The following is a 21511-nucleotide window of genomic DNA, read 5'->3' as shown; positions in this document are numbered from 1 at the left end:
GCTGGTACCAAACAATTCTATAGAAAGGACATAGAAATGAGCAAAAGCTGGGAGACCGGGGCGGTAAAATCAAAAGTATTTACACCACAAAAACAAAAGCAGCAACAAGTAATGCATTTACACGAAACCTGTTAAAAATAACCATTAAAATGATGCTGTTTGCTGCTAGAGTCACGACACTAGTTGCTTTTCCATTGACCCTCAAATTGCGCGAATCTAACTTACGCATAAAAATTTACCTAATGGAAAAACGACAATTTCGCAGAAAGTCTCGTTTTTCGATTAAACGTTTTTGTGCTGGAAAGAGGTGGTTTTTCGGGGGTAGCGCAAATGGTATATCACGCAAAACTGCAATGGAAAGACCTTTTTTCGCAACTAGAGTCAGGTGAATTAAAAGAACGGATGTTGACGTACGTTACAACAAGCGAAGAAGAAGATGAAAAAACACATCGCGGTATGTGTGGACACACCACGAAACCCAATCATTTTTTAAATTTAGTACGAGATAGAGGGGTAATATATATAATAACTAGAAGCACTCGGAGAGCGCAGACCTCCGCCAAGGCTGATCAGTGGCCCCCCCTGTGGGCCCCCCCCACGCCAAGGAGGTTATGTTTTTGCCAGGGTTTGTTTGTTTGTTTGTCTGTCTGTCTGTTTGTCTGTCCATTAGTGTGCAACATAACTCAAAAAGTTATGGACAGATTTTGATGAAATTTTCAGGGTTTGTTGGAAATGGGCCCCCCCGTGGGCCCCCCCACCCCCGATCACCACCAAAATTTAATCATTTCTTCCTTATCCCATTTCCAACAAACCCTGAAAATTTCATCAAAATCTGTCCATAACTTTTTGAGTTATGTTGCACACTAACGGACAGACAAACAGACAGACAGACAAACAAACAAACAAACAAACAAACAAACCCTGGCAAAAACATAACCTCCTTGGCGGAGGTAATAATGAATATATCTGTAAATCAACACCATATTTACGTTCGTCACCATGTTTATGGAATGACTTCTCGTGTCATCTTGCGATAATAAATAAACAAATCATTGCATTTGTGATTTAATGGAAAAACCGACATTATGCACGTTTGTTTTTTCAACATTTAGTAAATATCAATAAAATTTTGCACAGATGTTCAATGGAAAAGCGACTACTGATGACATGATGTGCATTAATGCCTGTTATTTACAAAAAACCCATGGAAAACATCCAATAAAATGATATTAACGGTGAAATGACTTCATTTATGTACACAGCCATCTAAGCCATTATGTTAACCATGTAATGCTGCCATTAAAAATCTCATCCACAAATAGCAATATCACACCACGTTATCAAAACAAATCCGATTTAATTTTTGTGTCAAGTCATACTAGTCTCTCCCAGTGTAACATTGATAAATATAACGTCAGTAACAGGATCTTTTGTCACTTGATAAGTGGCGTTCAGATTTTAGCTGCCCTGGAAATCCATATTAACTTACCCTCAGCTTCATTTTTAGCATTACATTAAGAATGACCGACAGCCAGAGGCACTTTGAGATATTTTCTACATTTACACTGATTGAGACGTGAACATGCAGACAGAATTATATCTCTGAATGTACAGCGTGAGTTTTTAGTTTTGTCAAGTATAGAAACTCCAGGTGTTGGACAGCCTGGTCAGCCATCTGGTTTTTGCAGTGTATTCTGAGAAAACAGTTTGGAATTGGGCCAATTGCTGTGAAATATGCATTATTTATTTTATACCGACGAATCATAAGTCTGGGGGGCAGGTGTTTCGCAATGCACCATACACGCAGACTTCTTTTGTTGTGCGTCAAAGTCAGTTCCAAGTCAGCAAATCTCTTTACAACTATTGTCGGTTGTTTACTTGATTCAAAAATAAGGACTGAATTACAGTTTACAGCGTGTATTCTTAAATTTCTGACAAAAGCGACAGTGTCTTGCGATCAGTGTCTTGTTTTTTGTGTGTTGATTTGTTTATGTGTTTTGTGTGACTGCTGTTGTTCACTTTGTCTTATTGTTTACTTCATTGTGTATTCATTTTGTGTTGCCCACAAAGATGTATGTATGTATGTATGTATGTATGTATGTATGTATGTATGTATGTATGTATGTATGTATTTTCTATTTTTCTGGTATGTCAATGCTTTTGTGTTTGAATGTATGTATGTATGTATATATGTATGTATTTATTTTCTATTTTTCTGGTATTTCAATGCTTTTGTGTTTGTATGTATGTATGTATTTTCTATTTTTCTGGTATGTCAATGTAGTTGTGTTTGTATGTAGGTATGTATGTACGCATGTATGTATGTGTGTATGTATGTATGTATGTATTTTCTATTTTTCTTGTATGTCAATATAGTTGTGTCTGTATGTATGTATATATGTATTTTCTGTTTTTCTGGTATTTCAATGCTTTTGTGTTTGTATGTATGTATGTATGTGTGTATGCATGTATGTATGTATTCTCTATTTTTTCTGGTATTTCAATGCATTTGTGTATGTATGTACGTATGTATGTATGTATGTGTGCATGTATGTATGTATGTATGTATGTATGTATGTATGTATGTATGTATTTTCTATTTTTCTGGTATTTCAATGCATTTGTATATGTATGTACGTATGTATGTATGTATGTATGCATGCATGTATGCATGTATGTATGTATTTTCTATTTTTCTGGTATTTCAATGTAGTTGTGTTCGTATGTATGTATGTATGTATGTATGTATGTATGTATGTAAATATGTGTATGTGACGATGAGAGGTAAGGATAACTGATCCAAGGGACTTGATTCTTCACGTATTATGCTGATAGGAAGCTAAACAATAGACTATTTTGTGGAGAAGGGGTGGGATTAAATAAGTTATACTTCCTCCCACTCCTTTTGGAATAAGCAAATGAAGTCATACTTTGTTTTCATGTCAGTATATGTACAGGTTTTTGTTTTTGTTTGTTTGTTTTGTTTTCTTATAATCTGTTTTATTTGTAAAGACTAAGTGGCATTACTTGGTTTTGTTGCATATTTGAAATAAATAAACTAAAAATAAACATTCACCGAAGTTACTACTCGACCACCACTGCCGCTCGCCATGACGGAAACATACTGAGGTTCGTTGACATTAGGGATCTGTTCGTCGCATAATTACGTCACATCAGTCTCATCTGTGATTGGTTTACTCAGCGGCTGTTAGTTCCGCCTTCATATTTGGATTCAAGCCTTGTGATTCCACAGAAATGGCTGACCAGGCTAGGTTTTGGAAATCATTGACTGTTTGCCTTTCATCCCACATTAATATATGCAAACTACGAGTGTCCAATTCTTTAAAATCATTACAATATTACAAATATAGGCTTTTGAAATTCATACAGAACTTTATATACAGACAATATACACATATTTATCTCACAACGTTAGAAGGAGATAGAGGAAAGCATACCTCTAAGAATTTTACATTCGCTTGGGAAATAGGCGCTAAAAATACATCCTCTTTAAACTTTGGTTAAATAGTTCCCATTAACATCTTTTCTTTGGTTGCATGAAAAAGTGCAATTCACTGATGGATTTCTTTTTTTTTTTTCTGATAAACGTCTGGAAGACAAATCCAACCTTAACATGAACCCTTTTAAAACAGAAGCATATCGATTAAAAAAAAGTAGTGTACCAGGTTGTTTAGAGCACCATTAGGTTATTTCTGACTTAGTGTTATAAAGTACTGTGAAATGTAATACGCAGGCACGGAGTCGGTAACAAAATGCAGCATTTGACACATTCAGTTGTACCTGAGGTATCCCAAAAAGGCACTGAAGATAAAGTCAAGCTCTCTGGTGGGTACTGTTTGCTGGTTTTGGACACAGCAGCTGTAGCTTGGTCTCTGAATACACTGAAACAAGAGATTCACCATGATATCTGCGAAAAAAAAAAGCACCTGCAGACAGAAAATGTGCCGGATCATTCCTAATGCCTTTTCTGTAAAAAGCTAACATTTAACCACTTAAAGGTCCGCTGTGGAAGATTTGTGTTGGGAGCGTGTTTTGTGCTGACAGTGGGTCGTTTATCGACGTTAGCTAACTCCATAATGTGCTAAAAACAGTCTCAGATGCAGCTACAATAAAGTGGTTTCTACACAGCCTGGCCTAGATTTAACTAAGCAAACAAGTAAGAACCTTCTATTGGATAATTACTGCAGTGATTAATATGTTTCTACTGTAACAGCTTATTTAACTCTTTAGCTAATGCAGTGAGTAGCTCCTCATTTCTGAAACAACTACCAGTTTGTATAAAGAATAAAGAATGGACTATGTTTCAATGGAAAAAGGTTATGTGGTCTGATGAGTCCAAACTGATCTTGATCCAGAGTGAAAGTCCATGAGGGTGAGATAAAAGGCGGATGACGTGATTACCCATCATGCCTAGCGCCTACAAGTACAAGCCTGTGGGGGCAGTGTTATAATCTGGGTTTGATTCAGTTGGTCAGGTCTAAGTTCAGCAATGTTGTGTCCATAAGGGCGAAGACACACCAACCCGACTGCCGATCATCGCCAGAAAAGGTAGCCCGAAAAAGAAGGGTGAAGAACGCATGAAATCGACTACCGACTTGAGCGTACGTTCTGCGCTTCTGTGAGACGTAAAACTGGAAATGACCGAACTTCTCTCTAGTATGGGTGTAAGACAATATGGGTTCTGCAATATATCGCGATATTCCATTTCACAATACTGTATCGATACTAAAAAGTACTGTATCGACATTTTTAGGTAGTTTTTAAAATGCAGATATTGTGGAGCTTCATTTTTCTTTTTTGTTTACATTTTATTTATTATTTAACACTCTTTTATTAAATAATATTAGTTCCTTCGTTGGGATTGCACAAAAATAATCTTATGATGTTAGTTCTGAACTAGTAGAATATGAACTTTTGAACAAGAAATTAAACTGTAATGTCTGTAAAACATAATTTAAGTTTTAACACAGGAACATTTTGTGATATAATATTAGATCCTGTTCTGATCAAATAAAAATGTGTTTAGTATTTGTGCATATTTCTGGTGTAATTCAATTCTTCAAGGAAATAATCCTTTAAAAAAAAGAAACAAAAAAATTGCCTTTTTAACAGTATCATGATATATAATGATATATCGGATCGTGATCCTAGTAGTGTTATTTGTATCATATCGCCAGCTTCTTGCCATTAGACACCCCTACTCTCGAGACCAAAACATAGAGCTCACTGTCGTCAGTCATTGTTAGCAGAGTGTTGAGTAGTCCAGAAGGGTTGTTGTTGTTGTACTCGTTGAACGGATAGCTAGTAACAAGAGGATACTGGCGTTGTCAGCTGCCGGGTTTCTTTTTGTGGAAGAAGAAAGATGTCGCAGGCAAAAACTAAGGAGAAATCACACTATGCTAACAATGCTAACAGTGTTCACTTCATGGAATGATTGAAGTCTAGTCAACACTGACTGGCACTCATTCAGATACGATACGAGCCTATTATAGAAGACAATAACAGTGTGAAGTACCTGGGCATAGATGTATTCACATGGAAACTTCTTGCTCACTGATTCACTATTCAAGGGCTATCCCTCCACCAATCAGATTGGTCCGACTGAACGACGGGTAGTGGCCGATAACATATGTTGAATCGGCTGAAATGAATGGCGATGGCATTAACAGCGGCCAGTCGCACAGAACATACCAACTGCCCGACGACCTTCCACTGCCGAAAATCAGGTTGGTGCGTCTTCACTTTAAAATGAAGTCAGCTGACTGAATATACTGAATGAACAGGTTATTTCTTTCTTTGCTGATGACACTGGCATGTTCCAAGACTGCAACACCAGGATTCATCAGGATCAGATTGCGGAAAAGTGGTTCAGGAACATGGGACACATGACCTGGCCAGACCTGAACCCTACTGAGTATCTGTTTAATGTGATGGAGAAGACTTCAGGCGACTTCACTGGTCAAACTCTCCATCATTATGGTAATAGCTTGGCCAAAATTATGAATGGATGGAAAATTATGGAACTATGGTTGAAAACAAATGTGGTATTCTTCGTGATACTGGTTTACGAATGTGCGACATAAGGGATTTCATGATTAATGTGTCCTGTAAGATAAAGATAAAGCTACACCAAAGAAATATTACATATGTGACTTTTTAAAGCTAAAGACGTTCATTTTGTCTTCTGTTAATGTTATTATACTTTGCTTTTTTTTGTTCAGACAAGGTAACATCTAAAAACTATACCTTGTCTGAACAAAAGAAAAAAAGAAAAGTATGTGTGACTTTTTGTCTGGGCAGGAAATACAGATGATTATGGTTGGATTTTCTGTTATAATGCTTCTGCATGCTCCTTTACAGCAGCAAATGAGCAGCGCTAGCTACTGTTAGCCTATGTATGCTAAGGTCAGCTAATGTCAACAGATGCCTCCAAGCACAACACACCACCTCCTTAAAAATACATCTCATCAGTTTAGTTAAGGAAACCAAATAAAGATAAAATAATAAATAGAATTTCATATTTTTCTCTCATTCTTATCAATAAAATTTGTGGCGTTTAGTAAAAACAGGTAAAATCACAGTGCAAAAAAACTGTTTGTAACAAGATTCTTTGTCTCTTTTTTGAGTTTCAGATCGACTAAAGAGTTAAAAATCTTTTGGTAAAAACTGAGTTGATGACTCAGCTCGGATTGGATGCTACTAAAACCTCCATACGCTCCGTGCATTAAAACTATCGTGGAGAATTTATTGGATCTGCACGTCAGATATGTAGAACAGAAGGACAGACTGGACAAAATAAACCTCCTCCTTATGAATCCCCCTCCTCCTCCTCATCTTCGTCATCTCCCACGGCGTTGTTCGTGTTGTGGAGGAAAGCTTCTTTTTCCCGTGTCATGGGTTCTCCTTTTATCCTGCAGACGTCGGATGTGGTCAGTACTGCCTCTGCACTGTTACGAATACCATATCCAAAGTAGATGAGGAAACCTACAAAGGGCAAAGACATACACATGAGAACAAACTCATTTACCCCACACATAAGTAAAAATAATATCTGGTATGGCTAGTGAAAAATGTTGGGAGTAACGTGTTACAAAAGTAATGGATTACTTTTTGCTGTAATGCAGTAGTGTAAGGCATTATTAATCAGTTTTCAGTAATATTTTACACGGTACATGTTCAATAGCGCTTGAGTTACAACACACGAAAAGTGCTCATAATTTATTTGCTCAAATGAAAAAAAAAAAACAAAACAAAATAAAACAGCAAGACCGTGAGACCTTAACCCTTTAAAGGCACTCATAGAAATACTCTGAAATTCAAAAATTTCAACCTGTAAGAATGTATTGCTTTTGTGAAATTATTAAAAAATTTTTAATGTCATGTAGAAAATCAAGGTCAATGAAGTTACCATATTTGGTTCCTTGTAAGTGGCAAAAAAAATTAAAAATCCAAGATTTATATAAAAAATACACAGTAAAAACACATGTAAGGTGAAAGGAACATGTATTTTAGAACATTAGAACATCACTTTTAGAACATCACAACAACATCAGTGCTGATCCAGACCCCTGTCCACATCCACGTTCTCCCTTTGAACATCATTCCTTCCATTAGTACCATGACTTCATGGTACCTAACAAAGCAGGTCCACTCACTGTTCATGCAGAGGTGGACCTTACAGACCCTGTAGAACACATTGGACCTGAGATTGGTGACTCACTGGCCTCACTGGAACTGTTGCCGTCACTGTCTTGTAATGCATGTAGAAATTACCAAAAATAGTCACTTGCCCAATGAAGACTTAAAGAATCAAAAATGTGTCAGTAAAGTTTTATTTCCTGTTGATGATCAGTGATGGGTGTAGACGGCAGAAGACAGTCCATTGTCCACATGGACGTACGCTCATTACTAACCCTAACCCTGCTTTACAGAAGCTAGTTAGCATGTTAGCTAGTTACCATGATCCCTGTGATCAGCAATGACAAGGTAAGCTAACGTTTCTATGAATAGTTAGAATTCTTTAGTGACTGCAGATTTATCTATCGGTGTCCTCGGTGCCGCACCCTGTTTGAACATGTAAAATGTTGGAAAAAATGCAAGCGTTCCTGCTGGGATTCGAACATCGTAGACTATAGCGTTACTTACTGAGCTATTCGTCCACATGTACTTCAAGGCACAGATGTTTGCATTATTTGTTATGGATGGGGGGGTTTCTACTGCGCCTATTTATGATTAGAGTCTGTATGTAACTCCAAAGTAATACAGGAGTCATGTAATACATTACAATTCTGTGGCAGTAATATTGTAAGGTAAAAAAACTACTTTTAAAGTGATAAATTGATATTTTGCTTCTTTTAAAAAATGGAATTATGCATTTTAAACATTTCCCTGTGGTCTACATAAACTGTACATGCTCTGCTTGGGTCTGAATTCTTCATTAATTCAACTCCACAGGTCCATCTTCAACCCTATTTCTGAGTAATGACACCAGAAAGGTCATTTTGAGTTCATTAATACAACCAACAACTGAACATTTTAGGTAATCGGCTCAAAGTTTGGACATATTTTCAGTTTTCACAACTGCTGCTGCTGACAAATAATTGTCGTACTTAGAGAAATGTTCGTCAGAAGTCTTGACCTTATATGTGCAAATGTAACTAGTTCTAAAACGTAACAAATTAAGCAGGAATTGAAACAGGTTGTAGAAATCCACTGGATTTTTGCCGGAATGAATATAAAGATAGCTTTGCAGCACCTGGAGGGTTCAAATTCAAACTTGTGGAACTATTAGGGTCCAAATACACAAATAAATGAACCAAAGACTAATAGAAGTGGATTTAGCAAAATATGACCCCTTTAAATAACAGCAACAAGTAACTGTAATGTATTACAGTTTGGAAGTAACTTGTACAACACTACTGGTTAAATAATGTGAATTACCCAAAGCCATCCAGATAGCAAAGCGCATCCATGTTCCTCTGTCCAGCTGCATCATCAGGTAGACGTTGATGAACATACTGATGACAGGGATGAAGGGCAGCAGAGGAACCTGGAAGGAAAAAAAAGTGGGTTTTTATTGAATAAATAAATCACAGTCTTCTGCATCAGGATGGACTAATTTGGTTTGGAGGAGCTCTGGATGTTTATGCTCATGCATTTTATGTATTATTTTTGTATTTCTTCTGTTCTTCTGCGTGTTCGTCTAATGTTTTTGGTTTCCTGCTGAGGTTTTTGCAATCAGGTATTTGCTATTATCCTGCATCTATTTAAAGCTGCAGGGTGCAATAGTTTTTCAGCATCAATGGACTGAAATTCCACAACTATCTTTTCGCACCGTACAGGTGAGTTCTGCTGCTACTCATTATGTTTTTATTTATTTATTTTTTGTGGGCAGTAGAAAATCTGCTCATATGTGTTTTCAAATCGAGTATTAAAGCTGAATGCATGTTTGTTTGTACATAAAGACTAATACTGAACCTATGTGAGAATTTTCGGACGTTAGCTTCCTTATGACATGTCAAGCATATTATGAGACAAACATTTCTTTTGAGTAAAACCCATTCTCTCATTAATTCTCAGAATTTCGCATTTTGGCCCAAAACTGTATCTTAGAAACTACAACCAACTAGTACTTTTGACTTAATTTTTCTTTATTAGTGGCTCAAATTTGGTAAAGTTTAGCTACTTCTATTCTGGAAGCATTTTACTTGTAGACCAGTGTAATCTGAAGATATCAGTATGGTATCATTTAAAGCAAAGTAAATGTCTATGCATTGTTTTAAAGGAGTGATATTTAGTTTTTTAAATGGAATTATGCATTTTAAAACATTTCCCTGTGGTCTACATAAACTGTAAATGCTCTGCTTGGGTCTGAATTCTCCATTAATTCAACTCCACAGGTCCATCTTCAACCCTATTTCTGAGTAATGACACCAGAAAGGTAGTTTTTAGCGCTGGCCCTTTAAATGCAAATGAGCCACTTCACACCCCACCCCGTCCAGGTTGTTAACTGTGCTTTCTGTCCTGTTCAGCCACTTGTGTTCGTTAATACAACCAATAACTGAAGATTTTAGGTAATCGGCTTGAAGTTCAGACATATTTTCAGCATGGACTACAACCGCTGCTGCTGATCAGACTGATCTCATGCAATTGCGTTGTATGTGACGCCAGTTTATTGCATTTAGCGTGCTATATGTACGCATTTTCATCCTTTCGCGTGTTATTTAACACCATTTGATGGCGTGGCAATGCGCTAGCCACTAATCACGCTAATTGTGCTTGCTGCTAATTGCTAATCGTGCTAATCGCTAACCCTAAACCTAAACTTAACCGCTAATCACGCTAGCTGCTAATCGCTAACCCTAAACCTAACTGCTAATCACGTTAGCCACTAATCACGTTACTAGCTTGCTATTTTACGCGGCATAAATATACATGCTGAAACCTTATAATGCACAAAGATAACACACCAATTAAAAGAGGTGTGTTATCTGCACACAATTCATGATACCACGTTATGCTGATAAACAATTATGTCGTACTCTGAGAAATTTTCATCGGAAGTCTTGACCTTATATGTGCAAATGTCGTAACGTAACTAGTTATAAAACTTAACAAATTAAGCAGGAATTAAAACAGGCTGTAGAAATCCATTCGATTTTTGCTCGAATGAATATAAAGATAGCTTTGCAGCACCTGGAGGGTTCAAATTCAAACTTTTAGAACTATTAGGGTCCAAATACACAAATAAATGAACCAGAGACTAATAAAAGTGGGTTTAGCAAAAATATGACCCCTTTAAGCTGGAAAATGTTGCATTTATTTAAATGAAGAATGCCAGTGGTCACGAATTTCTAGAATAAATTAAAATGTCCCTGTTATTGAAACACATATCTATCAACAGTAAAACCTCCACATCATCTTTATCATATTAAGAGCAAGACACAACATTAAAAACCATAAAATACCCCAAATCTAAGCTGATATCCGAGTTAAATGATCTCATGAAAACAGACATAACTTTACTTCTTTTCTAAAAGAACATGTATTGTCTGCCTTTAAGGCGTATCAGCATTATCTCTTCTATTATGGCTTCGGGTGTGCATGGCTGTCGACACAATGACATTAAGAAGGATCATCAGGAAGTCATCAGCACTATTATGTTCCGAACTTAGTAACTAAATCATGAAGCAGGAAGTTGTAATCTAATATCCAGGTGGTTACACACACTCATGACAACAATAATTGTGCATTTTGTCTGACATTTTTTGTTTGGTTTTTCCTTGTTGCTTTCTGTATTCTGGAGTGTTCTGTTTAAATCTGTGGTTTTTTTTTTTCTTTTCTTTTTGTTTACCTTGCTGATTTTGTTCTTTCTTGTGTTTGAAATAAAGATCCTCATCAAAAATATGACATTTGAGTTTGAAGTAATATTTTACCTTGAAAGCCAGCTTGGCCTTGCTCTCTGGTTGCCTCCAAACAACAAATGTGAGAATGCTACAGATCACGATAATAACACAGATGACACCCAGTGACCAGGGCGCGAGGCCGCCTTGAACTGCCACAACGCTGAAGACACACACCAAAATGCCTGGAGGGGAAAGCAAGACAGCGAACAAAGAACAAAAAGACGTATCAGTAACCAGGTCAGCGATGCAGGGACTTGCATTCAGGTTGTTCTCGCTGTGTTTGAGTCTCACCGAGGATACTGGTGCAAATGTTGACAGCAAAGCCCGACAGAGGGGACGGCTCCGTGTTTGAAGGCGACAGGAGGTTCTTGAGGGTGAACTTATCATCGGGCTGCGGTAGGATGTCGCTGTTACCTTCATTGTATAACTCAGACATTTCAGCTTCATCCTGAGTGTTGGCCATTTCGTAGGTGGAGCTGAGCTGTTCAGGCTGATACCTGCAGACAGAAAAACAGGAGTTATTAAACACAAGAGTGCAGCAGATGACAAATAATAAGGGTTTTTGCAAAAGTCTTTTATTAAAATTACAGTTAATATGTCAGGTCATATAGGAAGAAAACAGGATTCCCACAAGTTAAATTTAAAGGAGTGATATTTTGCTTTTTTAAAAAATGGAATTATGCACTTTAAATCATTTCCCTGTGGTCTACATAATCTGTAAATACTCTGCTTGGGTCTGAATTCTTAATTAATTCAACCCCACAGGTCCATCTTTAAAACTATTTCTGAGTAATGACACCAGAAAGGTCGTTTTGAGTGCTGGCCCTTTAAATGCCCCACCCCCTCCAGGTTGTTGGCTGTGCTACTCTGTCCCATTCAACCAACAACTGAACATTTTAGGTAATCGGATTGCAGTTCGGACATATTTTCAGTTTTTACTACAACCGCTGCTGCTGATAAACAATTATGTTGTACTCGGAGAGATGTCCGTCAGAACTCTTGACCTTATATGTCAGTGGTTCCCAACTTTTTTTGGCTCGTGACCCCATTTTAATATCACAAATTTCTGGTGAACCCAAAATGGTAACATTTTTTTTGCTAAAATTAATTTGTTTTTGATTATGTAATAGTTTGCTATACTATGCTGCAAATAAACGTTAATTTTCCAATGACATTTAGGCTATATAATGTATATTACTGTGGACAGAGGGAGAAAAGCCAGGTGTAGATTACTGCACAAAGTGAGAATTTTATTTTCCTTGGTCAGGATATGTACAGCCAGTCCAGCTTGGATTTAGAAGGCTGACAATTAATACTGAACAAACAAGAATTGAAACTATGAATTATGAAAGAGCTGCAGCATCGGAAACTGACCACAATTAACATTTGAAATATAAACAGTACCACAGTGCTTCAGTTTCAGCTTCACAGTTTGTCATGTTTATTATGGATTGGGATTGTCTCTCTGAACTCACCATATAATTTTTACTAGTAAGTTTTTCTTCATTTTTTATCAATTACTAGAAATTTCAGGCAACCCCATTTGAATTCCAGGCGACCCCATGTGGGGTCCCGACCCCAAGGTTGAAAAACACTGTTATATGTGTAAATGTTGTGACGTAACTAGTTACAGACGTAACAAATTAAGCAGGAATTAAAATGGATTGTAGAAATCCACTCGATTTCATTGGTTTTTATTTTTTGAGTCTTAGAGTTTAGTTTTTTGATTTCACTTTAGTTTTAGTTTGATGAGTGCATTAGTGCTTTTTCTTTGATTTTAGTTTCTCTAACTTTTTTTTAATTCACACTCACTAACCACTTAATCCTCTGATTGCAGGACTGACATATCAAGACAAATAATTCATTTTCACATTTGTGTATAAATGTGGGAAATTTGAAGTCTCAACTTAAAGGAGTGATATTTTGCTTTTTTTTAAATGGAATTATGCATTTTAAATCATTTCCCTGTGGTCTACATAAACTGTAAATGCTCTGCTTGGGTCTGAATTCTTCATTAATTCAACTCCACAGGTCCATCTTCAACCCTATTTCTGAGTAATGACACCAGAAAGGTCATTGTGAGTGCTAACCCTTTAAATGTAAATGAGCCACTTCACGCCCCACCCCCTCCAGGTTGATGACCATGCTTTCTGTCCTGTTCAACCACTTGTGTTCATTAACACAACCAACAACTGAACATTTTAGGTAATCAGCTCAAAGTTTGGACATATTTCAGTTTTTACGACTGCTGCTGATAAACAATTATGTCGTACTCTGAGAAATGTTCGTCAGAAGTCTTGACCTTATATGTGCAAATGTCATGACGTAACTAGTTATAGATGCAACAAGTTAAGCAGGAACTAAAACAGGTTGTAGAGAGCTGTGGAGATGTTTCCGCTGTAAACACAGTACAATAGGAGCTGAGAGATGTTAAATGTACCTGAGGACGAGGACACATGCAGCCACCAGTGTATATGCCAGCAAAGTACCAATGGACATGAGGTCAACCAGGTCCTTCAGGTCAAACAGGAAGGCCATCACCGCTGCACAAAACACAAATACCCAACATTAACGGGTTAAAAATACACACGAAGCACATCTAAAAACATTCCAAAGCACATATGAGTAACCCTATTTATAATTACACAGCTGTAATTTATTACTACAACACAGCTCCATGTTTTTGCTATGTTAACACAGATGAACACAGAGCTATTTCTACCATCCTCCTTCCACAGGGGGGCACTGTTGCCTTTAGCCTCATCTCAGCTACCTACCGGACATAAGCCCTGCCACCAAGGTAGAGATGATGGGCGTCTTCCTCTCGCTGACACGAGCCAGAAACGAGAAGAGCAGACCGTCCCGAGCCATAGCATAGATAATACGTGGCAGAGGAAACATGGAGCCAAGGAGGCTATACGCCAAAGATGGAGGGAGGGAGGAAGGAGCAGGAGGAGGCAAAGATTTACAACTTTAATCATACTTTGTGACCTCTGGTTGAACACAAAGCCTCGGTGCTGCCATTATCAGCCTCATTGGACGCTGTACTTATGCGGCGTCACGTACAAAGATGCACGGCGATAACTGCTGGAAAATCAGGAGTTGGCAGTGCTGTTGTTGGCTTTAGTTTTGGGCTTATGCTGAGGCTGTGTGTACCAGGAGGAGTGATGGGAAGTTCACAGGAACCCCACTAAGTTAGTAGGTTTAGGTAGTGACCTCACCTGCCACAACACCTGATGTTACTGTAGCTGTTAGAGGGGTTTTGGTTCGCGGGCTGATTTTAGACAAACACTTGAAGAGCAGACCATCTTCTGCCATGGCCCAGATCACTCTGGGCATTGGGAACATTGAGCCTAGTAAGCTATTAAAGGGAGAGAGAGAAACAACATGCCGTGCAAGTGAATACACACAGTTAAATATTCCATTTATTTGTAATTTCATACACTTTACCTGGATTTACATAGGGCTGGGCAATATGGCAACTAGAAGCACTCGGAGAGCGCAGACCTCCGCCAAGGCTGATCAGTGCCCCCCCCCCCCCCCCCCGATCACCACCAAAATTTAATCATTTCTTCCTTATCCAATTTCCAACAAACCCTGAAAATTTCATCCAAATCTGTCCATAACTTTTTGAGTTATGTTGCACACTATCGGACAGACAAACAAACAAACAAAGAAACAAACAAACAGACAAACAAACAAACCCTGGCAAAAACATAACCTCCTTGGCGGAGGTAAAAATAGGATGAAATACCTCCCATTTTGATACATATCTACACACATCCTGATATTTACCTCCGCCAAGGAGGTTATGTTTTTGCCAGAGTTTGTTTGTCTGTCTGTTCGTTAGTGTGCAACATAACTCAAAAAGTTATGGACAGATTTGGATGAAATTTTCAGGGTTTGTTGGAAATGGGATAAGGAAGAAATGATTAACTTTTGGGGGTGATCCGGAAGAAATCCTGGATTCTGGATCACTTTGAAATTTTCGTTAACATTGTGGTAAATGGGGCCAAAATTTTCGTTTCCCAATATCTCGCTTAATTATTGACCAAAACTCATGAAATTTAACTCAGGAATTGACAATGGGATCCTCTATCACATTTCAAAGGCTGATCCAGATCTGATCCAGAAGGCGGATTTTATTTAAAAAAATAAAAGTAGGATTTGTATCACCGATTATGTGGGGAATTTTTGCGCTTGGCGGAGGTCTGCGCTCTCCGAGTGCTTTTCTAGTTGATAATGCTGTCAGTTGGAAGTGTATCCTGATAATACCTGAAGCTGAAGAAAGAGGTATTCATTGGCTAAACTTTAGAATATTAACCATTTTAAGACTGCCATTATAAGAGGCTGCCTAGGTGTCTTCATGTTTTCTTTGCAATAAAAGTGTCAGAAAATGACTTTTTTTGCCAATTCTTTTGCACCTTTGTTTTCAGGAAGAACTTAATTTTCAATATCTGGCCATTAATCATCATTATTATGAATAATAAATGCTTCAAACAGTGTGTTTTAGTAAAAAAGAAAAAAAAACGACTTAAAGTTTTTAGCATATTGATTATCAGAAAAAACTGTAAATGTCCAGAACGAAACTTTTTGAGATTGCAAAAATAACCTTTCAACTATTTTACATCTGCTCAAACATGCTTTTTGGTCTTGAACATTCAGTATCTATATTATGGCCTCATATTTTTTGGTATTTCCAGGTGTTTTTTTTAGCTTGTATGGAAGTCTTTGAAACAGTTCCGTTCTACTTGTAATACAGTCCCATATAGCTGCCGTAAAGTATTATATAGTGTCGGAAAGCTCAGGATGTGCTTCAAACTTTGACAAACACTGCAAGAACTTCTGTAAATGAGATTAAAATGGAGTAAAGACCAAACAACCATTTGAAGGTTTACTCGCCAATCGGAAAATCTCCCTAGACTTCATATTTATTGTTGTGTGTGATACTAAAAACTGTTGGATCTATTTATTACTGGTTAAAAATGTCCAAAGCTTATTGTCACTACTTTTATTACCCAGCCCTATATTTACTTCATGAATTCTACATGGTCAAATCTAGTAGTAAAGGTTCTAGTTATCTATACAAGTATAAAGTACAAACAAATGTGCCAAGTTTCCTCAAGACATAAATATAAAAAAAACTACTGTTACCTCCGCCAAGGTCTTTATAGTTTAATTTTTGTTGCCCAGTGCAAAACTACTGCTTCAATTTTCATGAAACTTGACACAAGGGTAGGGTATGAGCTAATGCATGTCTTAAATTTTGGAGGAGATTCAGAAAAGCACTGGACTTTATTTTTTACATGTTATCCACAGTTGTAAAATTGAAACTTTGATTGAATTACAGAAGTGTGCATCCTTGGCAGAGGTATGATTTCTCAGTGCCCTTCTAGTTTGTTTATGTATGTTCCAAAACAACATAAAACACATGCAAAATTACACATATAACATCATTTAATGGCAAAACTAGTCCCATAAGCATGTCTAAGTACAAAATATTCAGTTGATAGTTATATATGTTGTGTCAAAATACATACGTTTTGCAGAATTTTGAAAAGGGTTGTAAAGAAATATGCATAACATGTACTAATATGGCTTTGGTGTACAGTACAGGGTGGGGAAGCAAAATTTACAATGAACATTTAGTTGTTTTTTTCTCAGCAGGCACTACGTCAATTGTTTTGAAACCAAACATATATTGATGTCATAATCATACCTAACACTATTATCCATACCTTTTCAGAAACTTTTGCCCATATGAGTAATCAGGAAAGCAAACGTCAAAGAGTGTGTGATTTGCTGAATGCACTCGTCACACCAAAGGAGATTTCGAAAATAGTTGGAGTGTCCATAAAGACTGTTTATAATGGAAAGAAGAGAATGACTATGAGCAAAACTATTACGAGAAAGTCTGGAAGATACTATTAAAGAAGAATGGGAGAAGTTGTCACCCCAATATTTGAGGAACACTTGCGCAAGTTTCAGGAAGTGTGTGAAGGCAGTTATTGAGAAAGAAGGAGGACACATAGAATAAAAACATTTTCTATTATGTCAATTTTCTTGTGGCAAATAAATTCTCATGACTTTCAGTAAACTAAGTGGTCATACACTGTCTTTCAATCCCTGCCTCAAAATATTGTAAATTTTGCTTCCCCACCCTGTGTATTACTAATATATTCCAATTACAAGTCTAAAAGAAGAGCCTCTTACCTGGTCGACAAGGCACATAATGAGCCAATGGCCACAGCATAAGTGGCTCCCTCCCAGCCCACATACTTAAAGGCCACTGGTAGTGGGCTGTTCTTGTCCAACATGTAGTACGGCATCATCACAGTGAGGGCGGCGGACACACCGAAGTACGCCACAAAGCAGATGAGGAGCGAGGCTACAATACCGATAGGAATGGCCCTCTGGGGATTCTTCACTTCCTCTCCTACAAAGGAAACGCTTCACATGTGCTATTTGTGTTGTTTTTGAAGTTATGTACAGATTAGTCACTTTTCCATTGACCCTCAAAATGCGCAAATACAGGGTTACCCAAAAAAATGGGAACTTTTTAACAATCCGATAAAACCAAGAGTGATGGAAGAAAAATATTTTATTCATAGTAATTGAAACCTTAAAACATGCCATTTAAGAAACAATGATGGAATTTTCATTTTTTTTAAAATTACAGGGTGACCCAAAAAAACGGGAATTTTTGAAGTGCGTATTGGCAGACATGAGCAAGTGGCAGCACTGCAAGACAGTGCCCTTGAGTAAGTAAACACACCCCCATTTTAGTAACCACTGGCGGCTGTGTGAGAATTGTTCGGTAACCGTGTGATCTCAAGATTCGGTAACGTTCCCTGGCCCCCTAGATCACCAGATTTGTCCGTTTGTGATTTTTTCTTGTGGGGCTATCTCAAGAGTAAAGTGTACACGACTCGACCAAGAACTGTGGATGAGTTAAAACAGAGAATTCAGGATGAAATTTGCAGAATCCCAGCTGAGATGTTGCAGCGGTCAATGAGGAATCTCAACAGCAGATTTCAAGAATGCATTCGTACAGGAGGACGCCATCTACAGGAAGTAATTTTTAAAAAATGAAAATTCCATCATTGTTTCTTAAATGGCAAGTTTTAAGGTTTCAATTACTATGAATAAAATATTTTTCTTCCATTACTCTTGGTTTTATTGGAATGTTAAAAAGTTCCCGTTTTTTTGAGTCACCCTGTATAACTTGCGCATAAAAATGTACCTAAAGGAAAAACGACAATTTTGCCAAAAGTCTAATTTTTGCGCTGGAAAGAGGTGGTTTTTCGGGCGTAGCGCAAATGGTATATCACGCAAAACTGCAATGGAAAGACCTTTTTTTGCAACTAAAGTCAGGTGAATTAAAAAAACGGATGCTGACGGACGTTACAACAAGCGAAGAAGAAGAAGAAATATGTGGCGGTATGTGTGGACACACCACGAAACCCAGTCATTTTTTAATTTAGTACGAAATAGAGGGATAATATATAATAATAATGAATATATCTGTCAATCAACACCATATTACGTTCGTCGCCATGTTTATAGAATGACTTCTCGTGTCATCTCGCGATAATAAATAAACAAATCATTGCATTTGTGATTTAATGGAAAAACCGACATTACGCACTTCTGTTTTTTCGACATTTAGTAAATATCGGTAAAGTTTTGAGCAGATGTCCAATGGAAAAGCAACTATTGTTAAGTTGTAAAAGTCATCTCACCTGTAGTTGCAATGCAGTCAAATCCTACAAAGGCATAAAAACAAGTAGCAGCACCAGACAGGACTCCGGTCCACCCAAAAGGCATGAAACCCCCTGCACCGATACTTTCTTCTGTTGGTAGAACATCCGATGTACTGGAAGAGAAAGGCAACAGTTTACTGGCATGTGCTAAGAAACCCACGTCAGGTCTAAAGATGGAAATGGACAGGAATGTAGCGACTACGATTAAATTTCCTACTGATTCTCATTGGATTAGAGGACAAAAATAATACAACTTGCTTTATTTACATTAACTCTGAAATGTCAAATACGCACTAACATTTTGCATTTGATTTGAACAAAACTCATAAAAGGTTATCAAGGTGTAGTTGAAGGAGTATTACATCTACCTGCTGCAGCCTCTGAGCCTCGTCATCATCTAAATCAGTGTTTCTCAATGGGGGTAGTACTGTGCCCCGGGGGGCGTTGGGACATCTTTGGGAGGTGTTTGGAATGAGAAAGCTGAGAGGGGGCGCTCAGGCACAAATGGGGGCTGATAGTCACTGTTATATATTACAACAGTGTAAGGAACCCATCATGTACATACCCCCACCCCACCCCGGTCTTACAGGTCCCCACCCTGTCGCAGATTTGTTTTCGGGGATGCTAATTGGCCAATGATGAGGTGAGGGGGGCTTTACTACTACTACTGCTACTGCTACTACTACTATAGCTACTACTACTACTATTGCTACTCCTACTACTGCTACTACTACTACTGCTGCAACTACTACTACTACTACTACTACTACTACTACTATTACTGCTACTGCTACTACTACTGCTACTACTACTACTGCTACTACTACTACTACTACTATTGCTGCTACTACTGCTACTACTACTGCTACTGCTACTACTACTACTACTACTACTACTACTACTACTACTGCTACTACTACTACTGCTGCTACTACTACTACTACTAGTACTACTGCTACTACTTTAACCACTACTACTACTACTACTGCTACTACTACTACTACTGCTACTGCTACTACTACTACTACTACTGCTGCTACTACTACAGCTACTACTACTACTACAACTACTACTACTATTGCTGCTACTACTACTACTACTGCTACTACTACTACTACTGCTACTACCACTACTACAGCTACTACTACTACTACTGCTACTACCACTACTACTGCTACTACCACTACTTCAGCTACTACTACTATTACAGCTACTACTACTACTACTACTACTGCTACTACTACTGCTACTACTACAACTACTACTACTACTATTACTGCTACTGCTGCTACTGCTACTACTACTACTACTGCTACTACTACTGCTACTACTACTACTACAACTACTACTACTACTATTACTGCTACTACTACTGCTACTACTACTACTGCTACGACTACTACTACTACTGCTACTACTGAGCTATATAACCCACCACGTCTTCTGCAAACAGGTCAGTTGCCTTATTTATAGAATAACATGCCCCCCCCCCCCCATCTCAAATTTGTTTTCAGGGGGCGCTAGGTGGCCAATGATGAGGTGAGGGGAGCTCTACTACTACTACTACTACTACTACTACTGCTGCTACCACTACCACTACTACTACTACTACTACTACTACTACTACTACTGCTGCTACCACTACCACTACTACTACTACTACTACTACTACTACTACTACTACTGAGTTATATAACCCACCATGTCATCCGCAAACAGGTTCATCGCCTTATTTATAGAATAACATGTACCCTCCATCTCAAATTTGTGTTTGGGGGGTGCCAGGTGGCCCATGATGAGGTGAAGGGGACTCTACCTACTGAGCTATATACCGTAATTTCTGGTCTATAAGCCGCTACCGTTTTCCACACGCTGTGAACCTGCGGTTCAAAAATGATGCAGCTAAATTTATGTTTTCCAGGCTAATGATCGATCCAGCTGTTGAAGAAGGAAATAGAGCTGCTGTGTGTAAGCTTGGCATCAATGAATTGATGATGAGACATTGGAGATGGGGTGGGTGCAGCTTATAGTCAAGTGCGGCCAACAGTCCAGAAAGTACAGTAACAATCCACCACGTCCTCCGCGAACAGGTCCATCGTGGCCACAATTTTTTTTCAGGGATGGGGGTGGCAGGAGGCAGTTAGTGGATGTTTGTTCAAAAAAGGTTAAGAAACACTGATCTAAATGTAATTATAGAGCATGGAGATTATTCATAAACAATAGTAAAAGCAGGTTGACAGTGAAATGATGCTAACATTAACAGTATCGATCAAAACCGAAGGAGTTTAATGTTAGCAGTTGCAACCTTTGAGGCCTTTCTGT

General features: G+C 38.0%; 1 protein-coding gene across 1 annotated transcript in view; it reads right to left on the bottom strand.

Annotated features, from left to right (window-relative positions):
* Nucleotides 1–5097: 5097 nt before the first annotated feature.
* The window catches only part of LOC115432259 (high affinity cationic amino acid transporter 1-like), a 43435-nt gene continuing 27021 nt past the window's right edge, over nucleotides 5098–21511 (bottom strand). Inside the window, exons 6-13 of the mRNA XM_030153156.1 lie at nucleotides 19169–19302; nucleotides 17640–17862; nucleotides 14648–14787; nucleotides 13867–13969; nucleotides 11718–11923; nucleotides 11457–11608; nucleotides 8962–9070; nucleotides 5098–7005 (exon numbers count right to left, since the gene is read on the bottom strand). Coding sequence (XP_030009016.1) covers nucleotides 6830–7005; nucleotides 8962–9070; nucleotides 11457–11608; nucleotides 11718–11923; nucleotides 13867–13969; nucleotides 14648–14787; nucleotides 17640–17862; nucleotides 19169–19302 — 1243 coding nt within the window. The 3' untranslated portion in view covers nucleotides 5098–6829. The remainder of the gene's footprint in view (nucleotides 7006–8961; nucleotides 9071–11456; nucleotides 11609–11717; nucleotides 11924–13866; nucleotides 13970–14647; nucleotides 14788–17639; nucleotides 17863–19168; nucleotides 19303–21511) is intronic.

The sequence above is a fragment of the Sphaeramia orbicularis genome, chromosome 13 (genome assembly GCF_902148855.1).
Source record: "Sphaeramia orbicularis chromosome 13, fSphaOr1.1, whole genome shotgun sequence".
In the NCBI taxonomy this organism is placed as follows: Eukaryota; Metazoa; Chordata; class Actinopteri; order Kurtiformes; family Apogonidae; genus Sphaeramia; species Sphaeramia orbicularis.
Note: the sequence above shows the minus strand (reverse complement) of the source record. Positions and strands in the feature narration are given on the sequence as shown.